This window comes from Mandrillus leucophaeus, unplaced genomic scaffold (assembly GCF_000951045.1).
Source record: "Mandrillus leucophaeus isolate KB7577 unplaced genomic scaffold, Mleu.le_1.0 Scaffold2, whole genome shotgun sequence".
Classification (NCBI taxonomy): domain Eukaryota; kingdom Metazoa; phylum Chordata; class Mammalia; order Primates; family Cercopithecidae; genus Mandrillus; species Mandrillus leucophaeus.
Genome location: NW_012102031.1, coordinates 235,392 through 249,964, shown reverse-complemented (window position 1 = coordinate 249,964; position 14,573 = coordinate 235,392). Strand labels below are relative to the sequence as shown.

Genomic DNA, 14,573 nt, shown 5'->3' with positions numbered 1-14,573 from the left:
AGGTTCTCCTCCGCGGCCGCTGGGCGCAGTACGCCGTCCGCCCAGTACCATCTTGGCCCGCGCCTCAGGGCCGTCTTGGGGGTGGCCGCGAGCCAACTTTCTGGGGAGTTGGTGGCCCGGAATCTCTCTGGGATTTCTGGAGTTCCCTGGAGCCTCCAATGCCAGAATTGCGCCTCTCGCGGCCCGGGAAGCCCGCGGGCAAGGGCCCGGCCTCCTCTCGGTGACCTGTTTAGTCGGGGAGGGCTTGGGGGCGGCTCCTGCCCACCAATAGCCCTCTGGACCGGGGCCAGCCCAAGGCCTAGCTGGTCCCGCCTGGGTCCCTGGCAGTCCCCGCCCATGGGCGCCGGGTGTCCGTGGAGGAACGGCTTGGGTCCTCTCAGAGCCTCAGTTTCCACCGCGGAAAACGCGAGGAGGGAGGCCCACATACCTCACCTGTAAAATGGACGCTCCAGTTGCCTTCTGCTGCTGCATTAAAAAGCTGCAATGCCAGGCTGACTGCGCCCAGGGTCCCGAATTAATTTGCCGATAAGGCGGAGGATTTGCGGTGCCAAGGCCTCAGCCTGTTCCCAGCCTTCCTTTGCAAACCTGATGTGTTTCTAGAGCAAAGAAAGGGCTTGACTTCTTTATAAAGAAAATCGCAATTGTAGAGCAACTACGGTGTAGATGTTGGCGCCCCCAGGGCCATCAAAAGTGACAAGGCCAGCAAGGGTAGGATACGTTGAGAATTTGTGATCCTGCCCCTGACCTTTGACCTGGCCAAATTTTCTCCCCACTTTGGGCCTCAGTTTCCTGTGGGTGAGGAAAGTTTGGATTAGATGTCCCTAATGTTGGCTAAAATTGCCGATTCTAAATTAGGCTCCCGTCTGTCCTAGATGTTAGGGGAGTATGTGGCTTCCTCTCCTGAAACAACCCAACCTGCAAGTCAGTTGGGATTGGAAAAGTGCTTCCAGCAGCAGATGGGGATTGACAGGAACCAGGGGTGGTCTGGAACCCAGATTTCCATATATTTGAGGTACACAGCTCCCCAGCGGGCCTGGTTTTACTTTTTGACCTTTCACCCCACCTAGCCAGAGATGTTAATGCTTAGCCTTTTCTCAGGCTATCCAAGGAGGGTCCCAGGGTCCCAGAAAGGCCCGAGGCGGTCCTGGGCCCCTTGGCAGGAACATGTCCTTGGGGAAGACAGTGATTTCTTTTGGCGTCTGTCCAGTCTCCCAAAGTGGGGGCTGGCTCCAAAGCAGGTCAGGACTATTCCTGGGGACTTGATTCCCCAACACCTCCTGCATGCCAGGCTCTTCCGGGGCAGAGCTGAACAAGCCACGAGGCCCTGCCCTTTGATTGTTCCCATTGTTCTTCTGAGTTTCATTTTCAAATTCTCAGGCCTCAAGACTTAAAAGACCAGTACCTGGCTTCTCCTGGGGTCAGGGCTGTAAAGGGAAAGGTGGAAGAGGCGCTCAGCACAGGGCTGTGTTTTCTGGACAAAAATAGGAGAATGCAGGGGAGCTTCCTGAAGACTGGTGTTGGGGGCACCCTCAATTTCTGGAGAGAATTCATGAAGAAAGGTGAATCGCTTTTCCTTAGAGTCGCCTGCCCCATCATTCCTCCATTCTTTCCCTTCCTCGTAAGCTCACTTGCGTCTCAGATGCAGGGCCGTGGGGATGGTGACAATCTGTCGCAGAGCCTCATTCGAAAGGGAAGGAATAAAGAATGCAGACGGGTAACCGGAGTCCAGCCTCTTGTCAGCTCCTGCCTCTTATAACCATGCAGCCCCCTCCCTGCCCTTTCAGACCCTGCCAGAACATTGCCCTGATGACCTCCACCTGGAAACTTCTCCAGTCCTAGGACCAGGCCAGCTGGGCCTCTTTATCCCTGAAAGCCTGCCGCTTTCTCTTTTGGTACCATTTGGAAAAAGAACGTATATGGGCATCATAGCCAACAGGAAGACGTAGGTTACGCTTGCACTGTGTGGCCTTGGACAAGTCACTTCCCCCTTTGGTTTCCTCAGCTATAAAATGATAATATTATGTCACCGGACTGGGTGTGGTGGCTCACACCTATAATCCCAGCACTTTGGGAAGCTGAGGTATGAGGATTGCTTGAGGCCAGGAGTTCAAGACCAACCTGAGCAACACAGTGAGACTCCCCCCATCTGTATTTACTTAAAAGAAAAATAAATTTTTTTAAAAAAATTACCTCACTCATAAGGTGTTGTGGGACTCTCAAGAGAGCTGCATAGGCTGGGCACATTGACTAACGCCTATAATCCCAGTACTTTGGGAGGCCGAGGCGGGTGGATCACCTGAGGTCAGGAGTTCAAGACCAGCCTGGCCAACATGGTGAAACCTTGTCTCTACTAAAAATACAAAAATTAGCCGGGTGTGGTGGTGGGTGCCTGTAATCCCAGCTACTTGGGAGGCTGAGGCAGCAGAATCGCCTGAACCTGGGAGGCGAAGGTTGCAGTGAGCTGAGATTGCGCCATTGCACTCCAGGCTGGGCGACAAGAGCAAAACTCTGTCTCAAAAAAAAAAAAAAAAAAAAATTCAGTGTAGTACCAGGCACTGTTAACACTAGCTGCATGTTCTATATGGATACAATAGGACACTTGAGTAGACTGAGGCTCAAAGAGTTAAGTTGCTGCCCAAGATTGCACAGTGGCAGGCACTCAATAACTGAGAGCCCCTCCCTCTGAAATCACATTAGTGTTTTCTGTTGTTCTCTCATTGTCTCAAATGCATGGATCCTGTTTTTCCTACCACACTGGGAGCTCTTTAAGGAAGGAACAGTAAAAAACAAACAAACAAAAAAACAGTAGACCAGATTCTTCCCCCTCCCTCCTGACCCAGTCCACTCAAAAATTACTCATTGAACTGAATCAGTGTATCAATTCTATAAACAAAATTAATCCTTTGCCTCTTCCTCTGGCTCAAAGATGGCTTTTGGAAACACTGTATCACTCCTTTTATTACAAACTCCTCTGCCCTCCTCCAGGCGCCTGGGCCACTCCAGGATTACAAATGGAGCCTTCTGCCTCTAGGTCACTGATTCCACTACCATCTGTCAGCGTGGATTGATTGAGGAGACTGGCCCTGCTCGGCAGATCAGTGACTTGCGCAAAGTGAGCCGGGGTGCCTTCAGAGCAGGCGGATGTCCTTCCTCACTTGCCAGCTCTGGTGAGCAGACACACAGCCCTCACCTTTATCCTTCACCAAGCTCCAGCTCTCCTTCCTCTTGGGAGGGGCCGCCTGCTAACTCAATCACACCAAGAGGGAGGCCTGGAATTCCTGCTCACAAGCTCAGGGCTGCATCTGCAGTCTTCCAGGAGGCAACCTACAAAAGCCTCTGGCTAACAGAGCGGGAAACTCCCCACAGCCTCCTGCTGTGCCTGTCCCCAAGCCACGCACTGTCCCCTTGCAAAGCACAAGGATACTGAGAGTGTACAAACAGCAGGGGTGGAGAGCCTCTGTGGGCACGCCCTCATTCTGTGCCCTCATTCCACAGGAGCCCCTGCTTTGTGCAAGTCTCTGAGCCCACATGGAGGGAGCATGGGGGCTCAGAACAGTTCTTTCTGGTGCAAAGTCAGAGGAGGCTCTAAAGCTATGGTGGTAGGGAGGGCTTCAAAACAGAGGACCAAAGAATACCGAGACATAGGGGTATGGGCGAGAGCCACCCGCTGTGCCCAGGAGGACTGTGCCCAGTGCAGGGGAAAAAGATGAAGCTGCAGGGTTGGGCAAGGGTGGGATCCTGCAGGGCCTTGTAGCATTGACATGTTTGGCATGGCTTTGTTTCACGGGGTCCCACAGAAACTTCTGCTCTCCAGGTTTGCCCCTCACTCTGCCCTCCAGGATAGAAGTGTGGCATCCTAATCTGGGATGCATCCATCTCTCCCCCTGGACTGTGAACATATGCAGGGCAGAGACACCTCTGCTTCTCTCGGGTCTCCGGCATCCTGTGCAGGGTAGGGCACCATGTCCATTAAAATGATGTTAGTGAGGATGATACAACCCAGAGGAATCCAGGCTTACTATGAACCAGGCACTATGCAGATTTCCCTTTGTCATCCCAGTTCTTCATATTTGCAGCAGTCTAATGAGTTTGGTACTGTTATCACTCCTATTTTACAGATGGGGCTACGGAGGTGCAAAGAGTTTAACTTATCCCAAGTCACACAGCTTGGAAGAGGCTGAGCTGGTATTTGAACCCAGGTCTTCAGAGGCTGCACTCTTAACCACCAGGCTTCCCAGCACTCAGCAAACACTGGAAAGACAGTCAGTGGGACCAAAAGTCTGCAGGCCAATAGGGAAGGAATGTAAGAGGATGGCGTGGGCAGCACCAGCCTCTCCCACAGTCATATATTAAGCACTGGACACTGGGCAGCTGGGGCAGGTGGGGGCCTCAGACTCTCAGACCCCACGCTGGGAAGACCACGGTCTGGCCAACAAGCAGCAGCTGCTGTGAATCGACTGACACATCGTCCCCACAGGTGAGCAGAGAGCCGACACCTGAGGAGAGGCCAAGAAACGGGAAGCCCGTGCAGCCCCGGGCGCACAGATCACACCCACCTGCCCGGCACTCACTGCCCCTAGTGGCTGGACTCTCACTGGGCCGGTCACGGAGCTGGGGCCAGCCTGGTCTCACCAGTGTGTGTCTTTAAATCATCCAATTCCTTCAGCTGTAAACTGGGCTGCGAGGGGCCAAGTGAGCTGCCTGCCTCAGGGGGGGTCCTCGCCCTTACTTGAGGGATCCCATTCACTCCTCACAACAAACCCGTGAGGCAGGGATTGTCCTGTTCATTGTACAGAGCAGGAAATGGGTGCACACAGAGGTTAAGAGACTTGCCCAGGTCACACAGCTAGGAAGAGACTACGACTTGAACTCAGACTTCTCTCCAAAGCCCCTACAGAGTTACTCGGGACTACAAAGAGTTAACCTGAATATGAAATGATCTGACAGTCGCAGTGACAAAGGCATGCTCTAAGCGCTTTTCCTGCAGTAACTTGCTTAATCCTTGCAACAACCCTATAAAGTGGGTACTGTTCTTGCCTCATTTTGCAGATGAGGAAACTGAGGCACAGAGCAGTTTGGAGGGGGCAGAGCTGAATCTGACAGGCTGCAGGGCCCCTGCGTCGCTTTGTCACAAGATGACAATAAGAAGTTCCTTTCCTTTGGGATTATTTCTGCCTGAATGCTCAAGACTTTTAGCCATATCATTGTCTGGGCTCCACGGGAAGGCAGTGCCACATGCTGAGGCATGCTGGGAAAAGACTTTGTTCCATCCTGTTTTGTTGACATGCTCTTCATTTTTAAGCCTGAAACCCAAGCTTCCTGCTAAGAATTCAAACCATGGAGAAAAACGCAGCCATGATAACGGCCACTACTTCCTGAGCCTCCAGTGTTCCCCGTGCTTGGGGATCCATATATGTCACTTAACCTTAGCCTTCATGGCACCAGGGCAGCCTCCATTTTTCACCACTGAAGACATGAAAGCCCAGAGTCACTTAGAAGATGCCTGAAGGTGCACAGCTGCTAAGTGATGGTGCTGGGATTTGTCCTCAGGTCCTCGAGAGTCCTGACTCTTATCTGCTGGCTCCCCACAGAGGCATGAAGTCTTGTTTGCTGGGCATTTGACAGAAATGTTTCTGCTCATCTTCTGCCACAGATTGGTCCTTCAGCATCAAGATTCCTGGACCACTTATTAATAGAAGGCACCAGGACACAGGTGCAGGGATGCAGAGCTGGATGCTGCCTTCTCAACAGGAAAAGCCAAGAAACGCAGATGCCAATGCTCAATCAACTCCGTCTCTCCCTCTAGTGACTCGGGAATAGCTGCCCTGCCACCAAGGCGATTGTCTTCTGGAAGCAGCCACGCCGTGTGAGGTTCCTCATCACTGCCCTGCATCTCCCTGCAAGCTCTCGGGGATAACTGCCAAATCAACATTTGATTCCAGGGGAGCAGAAAGCAGCAGGAGCCGTGGATTCTCCAACTCTTAACTGGTCCTCTTAACTGGAGCCACTTTGCCCTGCCCACCCATCCCAGTGGCGGATTCATTACAGTTATCCAAAGCCAGTTTTGACTTTGCTCCCCCGGCTCAGAAGTCTGTCAGTGGGTCGAGTGGCTTCATCATTCAAGTTTATTCCTATCAGCCTGGAATACAAAGCCCTATCTGGCTCGGCTTGCTTCTCCAGACCTCTCCCAGGTCTCATTCTGCCTCTCCGCCTAACTAGACAAGCTGGCTTCCTGTCCTGTGCCTTTCTGCTCCCTGCAGCAGGAATGCCCTTCCCTCCTCCCTACAGATTGAAATTATACCCTCTTTCAAGTCTTACTCAAATGCCACCTCCTCCACACTCTTACCTTAACACTTACTCATTCATTCAACAAACATTGATAGCCCTTATGGCAAGCATTGATCCCAAGGGTCCCTGTGGTCATGAAGCTTATGGTGCCATGCAGCGGTTAGAAAAAGAATCATCACATAATCATCTGATAACAGCCATGATACAAATTAGTAAGAAAGTGTGACAGGAGCACAGCAGGTGTACAACAGGGACCCTGAGCCTTGGGGATCTAGGACATTTGAGCTGAGACCTGAAAGACAAATAGGAAGTAACCACATGGTGAAGTCGGAGGAGAGCTCCAGGCAGAGGGCATGGCATGGGCAAAGGCCCTGTGGTAGGAGGGAGCAGGTAGACTTCCAGGAAGGGCACCAGGGCCTGCAGGGTAATTTAAGTGAAATGAGAAAGCTGGAGATGTAGCTGGAGCAGGACAGTACAGGCCACAGGGCTTTGCGACTTTATCCCTGGGCAAAAAGAGGAGATGATGAAGGATTCTGAGCAGAGGACACAAGCCAATATGCATTTAGACGCGATCCTGCCCTGTGGCTGAGCCTCTTCTGAGAAGTGCAGGCCCTGTGTCATGTCACCCTGAACCTCAGTCATCAGGGTTTTGAATGCGAGTTTCCATATCCCTCCTCCTAGACCAAGCTCTCAAAGGCAAGGCTGACCTCTGGTCTTCAGCTTCATCCCCATCAGCCAGGCCAGTGCCCAGCACAAGGAGCTGCTCCAAAAACATACGTGGGATAAACCAGTGACCAGGCAATATGCTTATCAGCATTTCCCTGTGAAGGAGCAAGGCTGCCTGTGAAGCCTTCCACATTCTCTAGAAATTACAAAGTTCAAGGGTTTTAGCGAGGCCACAACTCAGGGAGCCCTTGAGAGCCAAGCTGGCATCCCACTGCTGCGCACACCCAGCCTGGGCACACAGTATGACCCTGCCCAGGCATCTGCCCATAGCCGTCAGGTGAATGACCAGAAACAGAACCGAAAGCTCTGTAAGGTGCTCTCGAGGTTACAAAGCATGTTTCACAGGAGCAGTCTCATCTGACATAGGCAGCCCTCTGAGCTGGGTAGCTGCTGCTTTACAGATGAGGAAACTGAGGCCCAGGAGAGGGCGGGTCCTCAGCAAATCAAAACAAAACTCAGACTAGGACCTAACAAAAGTCCAGGCTATGAATGGCCCCCATAGGGTTAATAGAGCTTTCTAGACATTTCTTTGAAAACTACTGTAAAGTGACATATTTCCTCAGGATGTCTGTCACGCCAGCAGTGGGAGCCAACACACCAATTCTCAGAGGCTGTTCCCCCTGCGCGGCAGATCCAGACGCTCAGCTCCCAGGCCCCGAGGCTGGCGGCTTAGCCCAGGGCACAGGAGGAGGCTCCCTCGGCTTGGCGCTGACTTATAGCAGGTGCTGAGGGAATGCTCAGGAGAGGCAAGGCTGATTCAAGAGGATGACAACAGAGAACGTTCCTAGAGCTCGCCCACCAGCTGGGCATGGTGCTAAGTGCATTACCTGCGTTCACCCACACCATCCTCACAACACTGTGAGTACAGTGACCATCCCCATGTACAGGCATGGACACTGAGGCTCAGAGCAATAAAGAATTAGCCTGAGATCTAATGCAGGTGAGTGCAGAGGCCGGCTCTGAACCCACACATTGCCCTTAAGCAACCTCATGTCCTGAGCAAAGGTGAGCAGAAACATCTTGGGAAGAGGGAACCACGACTGTATCTTCTTCAGGAGCCATGATGGCGCAGGGCACCCCTTCCCCTGCCCACCTGACGACCATTATTCCCATGATCAGTATATCCCTCTGTGGGCAAATAATGACAGACATGCATGGTAACCACCCCTTTACAAGTTTTGTGCCTCCCCAGCCTCCTCCCCTAGGGCTCTCTAGGCTTCCTTTACCCGTCCTGCCTTAGACGGGCTCCCAGCATCATCTGCCTCCGTGCCTTCTTGGTAGTAGGTGGGTGTTAAAAAGAAAGGAAGGACCAGGTGCGGTGGCTCACACCTGTAATCCCAGCACTTTGGGAGGCCGAGGCGGGTGGATCACCTGAGGTCAGGAGTTGAGACCAGCCTGGCCAACATGGTGAACCCCCATCTCTACTATAAATACAAAAAATTAGCCGGGCCTGTGGCACGCGCCTGTAATCCCAGCTACTTGGGAGGCTGAGTCTGGAGAATCACTTGCACCTGGGAGGTGAAGGTTGCAGTGAGCAGGGATTGTGCTGCTGCACTCTAGCCTGGGCAACAGAGCGACTACGTCTCAATAAATATAAGAAAGGAAGGACAGAGGGCGATGTGACCTACAGCAAGCTCCCTAAGGTCCTGCAGCCTCAGCCTTTTCACCTGTAGAATGGGGACATTAACATCACCCCCCCCCCCCCACCGAGGGCTGCAGGCACACAGGGCTCAATCAGTGACCGTGCCTCTAAGTGAAGTTGCCGTCATTCCAGCCTCAGGCGCCCCATGAGGTGGGATCATTCACCCTGTGAGCAGACTGGCTCAGGGAGGTGTGGTGCCTGCAGTCACCCAGCAGCCACAGCGGAGCAAGGAGTAAGCCGCACCTGTTGAATCCCAAAGCTTCTGCTGAGGGGAGGAGGGAGAGTGAATGAGCCACTGGGGGACTCCGTGGTAATCAGGCTCACAAAGCCAGGTGTGGGCTGGATGTGGCTCCCCAGCCCCGTAGACACCTTCCCAGGTGCTCCTCACAGGGGATGGGGGGTGGTGTCTATGGGCTCATGCGCCCTCTGGGGAGCTGCTACTGGGCTGGGCCCTCTCGGTTCCCCAGCCCAGACCAGGTGAGTTACTAGCGGGGACAGGAGGAGAAATGGGAAAGCTAGGCAAGAGGTCACTTATCTGTGGGCTGAGTGCAGAGTGGGAGGGAAGAAAGCATCCTTTCTGGAAAAATCAATGGGCAGATGATACCGCCCAAGTCACTACCTACATGGAAACCTTCCAAGAAAATCAAAGCAACAAGAGAATCACAGCCCCTTAGAGCAGTGGCAGACCTGAGAGGTGAACAGACCCAAGTCCGCCTCACACAGTTAGGGAAATCAAAGTCCAGGATGGTGATCATGACTCGTTCAAGGCCCCATGGTGTGTAGGTGACTCTGCCATGTATGAGGGGCGTCCAGCCCCAGGCAGCTCATTTACAGTGGTGGGTGGGCCTTTGTGGTCTCCATGCCTCACAGTCCAGCCATCCACTTCCCTCTGTTCTTGCCTTTGCTAAGCAAGGGGGCTGGTTTAGCTTCACCCAGAAAATACCAAATCTCTGGGGCTCTTCCCTGCACACTTTTAGTTTCTAGGCTGCCCTGGGCCCTGCTGTGCCCCCACATGTGGCTCAGAGTGGGGAGAGACTATTAAGCTAATACATAGTTAGGCAACTAGAACACAGCCTGCAGATCTCACAGTCAGTGCTCCTAGGCCTTGGCTATTATTACCAGACATGATGACCACCTCCATTTTACAACTAGGGAAACTGAGGCTCAGATGGATTGAGTGATTAGCCCCCAGATACTAGGTGCTAGAGCCTTCACTCTCTGGAGCTGTCTTTTTTTAAGCTAACAATTATTCAGTGCCCCCTGGGAGCCAGGCTCTGGATGGCTGCTTTGTGAGAATGATCTCATATAATCCTCACCTCAGCCCTGTGATGTAGGTATTATTGTTGCCCAAGAACACAAAGACTCAGAGAGGGCAGGTAACTTCCTTGAAGCCACACAGCTAGGAAATGGCAGAGCCAGGATTGAACCCAGGCAGTCTGGCCCCAGGATGTTGGCCACCCCTCTGTGCTGCCATCTCAGTTGGGGATAGGTCTGGGGGACTAGCCACCCCAGTCTCCCACAGGAGCCTCCAGCCATCTCAGGGTCCCAGGCAGGAGGAGCTGCTCCTGAACCCTTCACCCCTTGATCGGCGTCCAAACTGCTTCCCCTCCAAGTTGGTTCCAGCTCAGAATGTGGCCTGGGCTGGTCCTGAGACTCCGAATTAAAAGAAGACTCAAGTTGGTCCTTAAATTCAAGTCTGAGGCCATCTGGGAATCCCAGCACAAGGCAGCCTGAGAGAGGCTGACTTGGGAGCAGCTAGAACAAGCCAGCTTTGCAAGAACCTGAAAACAGGTCCAAAGTGCTAAGACACAGGCACATCCAGAAGGCGAGTTTGCAGTACTCGCCATGTGGTGTCCATGTGGCAGTGTCATCAGGTCAAGTTCTCCCTTCCTCCAGAAGTGGCTCCCCCAGCCAGCAAAACAAGGGTCCCACTTCCACTGTCACCGCCTCTCCCCACTGGTCCCTTCCAACGGCTTCAGCCACACAGTGCAACCCACCTCTTACACCCTGGATGCGCTGTTCTTGCACTTCCCTCTGATGATACACCCTCTCCTGCCTTAGCATGGCAAACTCCTACTCACTATTCAAGGCCTTCAAATGCCACCTCCTCTGTGAAGCCTCTCTTGATTTCCCTGTCAGAATTCACAGGGGAACTCAGGGAAAAGATTTCTGTGGGGAAAAAACCCCCTTGGGGTGAGTTTGCCCAAAGGAAGTGAGCCCATCACACCATCTAGGACATGGGGAGAGGGCAGCTGTTCCATCCTGGTGGTCCCACTTCCTGGGGGAATCTGAGTCTGGGTCTGCTCCTCTGAGCTCTAGGCACAGGGCTCCTCTATGCCCAGCTCTGGGCAGGTGCCAGGAGTGCAGAGGGGAGGCCTTAAATGTCCCTGTACCCAAGGATGGTCACCCAAGCTCTGCACCCAAAGGCCTAACAGGGAGACAGACCCACCTCTGTGTGGTCAGGACTGTGAGAGGGCACAGAAAGTGGGCCAGGCACAGGACCGAAGTCCACCTGAGAGGAGGACAGGGAAAGCTTCCTGGAGGAAGTGAATTGAGACCAGAAGACTTGACCAGAAAAGAGAAGATGGTGAGGTCAGGTGAGGGACCAGCTCCAGGGAAAGGGAGACTGGAAGGAGAGCCACAGCCTTCCCCTGACCCTCCACCTGTAGATGGTTCCTGCCCTGGCTTCTCAGCTTAGAACACACAGTCTCTGCTGGGGCCTGAGCTACGGCCTGGCCCTGGTAAAACTCACTCCACCACACATTCTCTGGAGGCCTGCTGTAAACACACTGACCACCTGCGTCCATGTCACTGCACCTGTCTGAGCCCTGTGGCAGCGCAGAGACTTGTACCATGGCCGCTTCCCGGCCCAGGGCAGGCTCAAGCTCCCTTGCCCTCATGGGCCTGTCAGAGGAGTCAAAGTCCAGGAGGCTGTGCCAACAGCCCCTGGCTGCAGAGCTGTTCGCCAACCTCCAGGCCAGCACTGTAGCCGGGGGAGTGCCCGGCCCTGGCCTTCATTCTGCAAAGCCCCATCCCAGCCTCCGTCCCAGGTTCTCCGTCTCTGGTTACGCTTGGGAAGCAGCTGCGGGCAGAAGTAGCCTTCAGAGACTCAGGCTGCCCAGGTTAAGAGAACGACAGAACCGTGACTCTGGCTGGGGCAGAGACCTGGGAGGGAGGTCAGGGAGCTGGGACAGTGCCTAGGGGTTGGGAGAGCTGCCCAGTTCTCCTCTGGGGTGAGCTGAGGAGGGGCTGCCATGCCTGGGAGGAGGGGGCCGGCTTCTCCTGCCTTGCCGGCCTGTCTGTCTCCAGCTCTTCACTGTAAAATAAATGGAAGACGCACACGCCAAATAGAAAAAAAGGGAGGGCCAAATAAAGCCCCATGCTGCCCCACACGGACTCCCTCCGTGGGTCTGGGCCAGGGCCTCGGCCTGGGTTACTTGCTGCTGCTTTTCCCGGGAAACCACTGGTGCCAAATTTGCATTTACCACAAACAGAGACAACACAATGTCATAATCCTTCTCCTGTCATTCTCCGCTCTCTTCCTCCTCCCACCTCAGACACACACACGCTAACACAAAATGACGGCTCCCTCGACAGCCTGAATGAGCAAAGCCCTCGATCTGCCTCTTCATTGTTGGCGTTTCTCTCGGCCCTCGCTCCGTGCCCATCGCCCAACTCGCAGCAGACCACCCACTGCCCCTCCTTTGTCCCGCATCACCGCTGACAAATGGCCTGCTGGAGGTGGAAGAACATGCTTGGAAATAGTGGAGGGGGGCAGAGGGAGCAGCCAGCCCCCGCCCCCCGCCGCTCTGCACCCTCACACCCAGGCTGGCCACGCAGGGCGGCTGCATCTGGACTAGAAGGGACGGGGGCGGGCATTCGGCCCCTGGGACTGTGACCCGGGGCCCTGCCCTTCACGCCCCTGCTGCTGCCGCGCTCCCCGAGCAGCCCCCTCGGGCCCCTCCTCTCCCGGCCACCCTCCTGGGCACTGCTCTGAACATCCCCCGCCTCCCCGCCCTCCATCGCTCTTTATGGCAGTTTCAAAGCTACAGCCGCCACTCGAGCAGCTGCGGCCTTTGATGGGGACAAGGCAGTAAAGGCCGCCCGGGAGGCCCCTGCCCAGCCCTGCCCTGGCCCGGCGCGGCTCCTGCCCGCCCCCGGGGAGCCTCGGGCCAGGGCAGCGCGGTGCGGCGGAGCACCCGGCGGGCACGCCTCGCACGCCAGAGCAAACTTTCACGACCGCGGAAGAGGCATCGCGCACACCGTTACCTTTGCAGCCGCATCCTTCCCTGGCCCTTGCCCCAGACCCCCTGCCAGCCCGGCGACCACCGGGGAGGAAAACAACTCCTGAGCGGAGGCGGGGGAGGAGGGGAAAGGAAAAAAAGGAGAAGAAAAAGGAAAGGGGGGCAGTTTCTCGGCTCTCAGCCTCCTCGCGGCTCCTCCTGCCCAAGCCGGCAAGTGAAGTCACAGGGCCGGGGCGGTGACATCAGCTGAGCCTCTGACATCACGGCCCCTGCCGATCTCACCTCTGCAGGGTGGAGATGGAGGAGCAGCAGGGAGGAGGGATGGATGGATGGAGGAGGGAGGGGAGCACCCGATCCCTCCGTCGCCTTCAACTGCGGAGAGCGCGTGCCAGCGTGGAGGGGGGCAGGGGAGGGGCGGGCTCATCTGAAGAGTATGTCTTATCTCTATAGATAGGGGTGATTATGTGTCTATTTATAATTGGCCCCAGAGTGAATGGCTTAAAAGGGGCCAACGCCCACCACAGGTGAGAACCGCAGCTCACTGCTGTGCTTGGAGACTGTGGGGTAGAGGCAAGTGCGACCATTCATAGAGCACCTACTGTGTGCTGGGGACTTGCACCCAGCACCTTAGGTGGTGGTCATGAGGACCACAGAGGGCTGCATTTTACCTGGCAAGGCTCAGAAAGGGAAGGGCATATCTGAGCTGCAAAGCAGGAAGGTGAGTTGGGATGTGAGGCCAGCAAAACGGCCCAGAGCCTGAAGGGCTGGTTGGGCAGCTCCAGGGCTTTTTAAAGCCTTCATAGACCACTGAAGTGAGCCCAGGCTGCCCCCTACAAAGGTGAGCTTGGAAAGGGCAGGGCATGGCAGTCCCAACCACCCTTTGTCCCAAGTCCCATCTCAGAGAGGCCACAGCAAGAGGAAGCCTGGCTTGGGGTCCTGGCTCTGTTTCTCTGTGTATGGCAGCAGCATTCGTTCTGAGGGGCTGAGCACCTACTACCTGCAAGCCCAGCACAGGCACTTCACACCCCTCTTCCTACCCCACAGCAATGCCTGAGAGGTAAGCACCAATGCCCCATGTCAAGATGGGGAAACCAAGGCCCAGGAAGCATTGGGACAGAACAGAGACCCAAATGGCCAGTGCCTAGACTCGGGGCCATGGCCAGATCCTTGGCCTGAGCCGCCTACTCCATAGCTATTCAAGTCATCCTTGGCCTAGTGGGCCTTTCCCGTCCAGTGTTCCAGCTTCTGCCCTCCAGTGAGAGGCCATGCACTTCACTCTGCCATGCTCGCTTCAGCCCGAGGCTCCTGGCCCAGGGCCTCTCCAGGCCCTGCTCTGCCTACTCCACGGCAGCACCCTTCCCCTCTTCCCTGGTGCCATGGGGCAGCTGGGCTGCTGACCACTGGCTGCCCCAAAGTTGGCACATGCCTGCCACTAAGCTTCTGTGCCTGGCATCTGGTGAGGGCCTACTAAGCACCAGGTCCTGGTTATCTCATTTCATCCTTTCCATATCTAGGATGTCAGGGTTACAGGTAAGGACACAAGGCAGCTCCCACTGACGATAAAGTACTTCCATTCCTCCTGGCCTTTCCCAAATCCTGGAGCTAGTGTTCCCACCTCGGTCCTTGGGACCCCCACTGGGCAATGCCCTAGTCCCTACCCCTACCAAGGGCTG

General features: G+C 55.0%; 2 protein-coding genes across 2 annotated transcripts in view; one reads left to right on the top strand and one right to left on the bottom strand.

Annotated features, from left to right (window-relative positions):
* Positions 1-3,427, top strand: part of LOC105539004 — a 61,246-nt gene extending 57,819 nt beyond the window's left edge. The window contains exons 5-8 of the mRNA XM_011979112.1: positions 3-220; positions 1,378-1,559; positions 1,765-1,892; positions 3,038-3,427. Coding sequence (XP_011834502.1) covers positions 3-220; positions 1,378-1,559; positions 1,765-1,892; positions 3,038-3,427 — 918 coding nt within the window. The remainder of the gene's footprint in view (positions 1-2; positions 221-1,377; positions 1,560-1,764; positions 1,893-3,037) is intronic.
* The window catches only part of TCF20 (transcription factor 20 (AR1)), a 134,609-nt gene extending 121,589 nt beyond the window's left edge, over positions 1-13,020 (bottom strand). The window contains exon 1 of the mRNA XM_011978737.1: positions 12,926-13,020. The gene's annotated coding sequence lies outside the window, so the exon portion shown is untranslated. The remainder of the gene's footprint in view (positions 1-12,925) is intronic.
* Between the last annotated feature and the right edge of the window lie 1,553 nt (positions 13,021-14,573).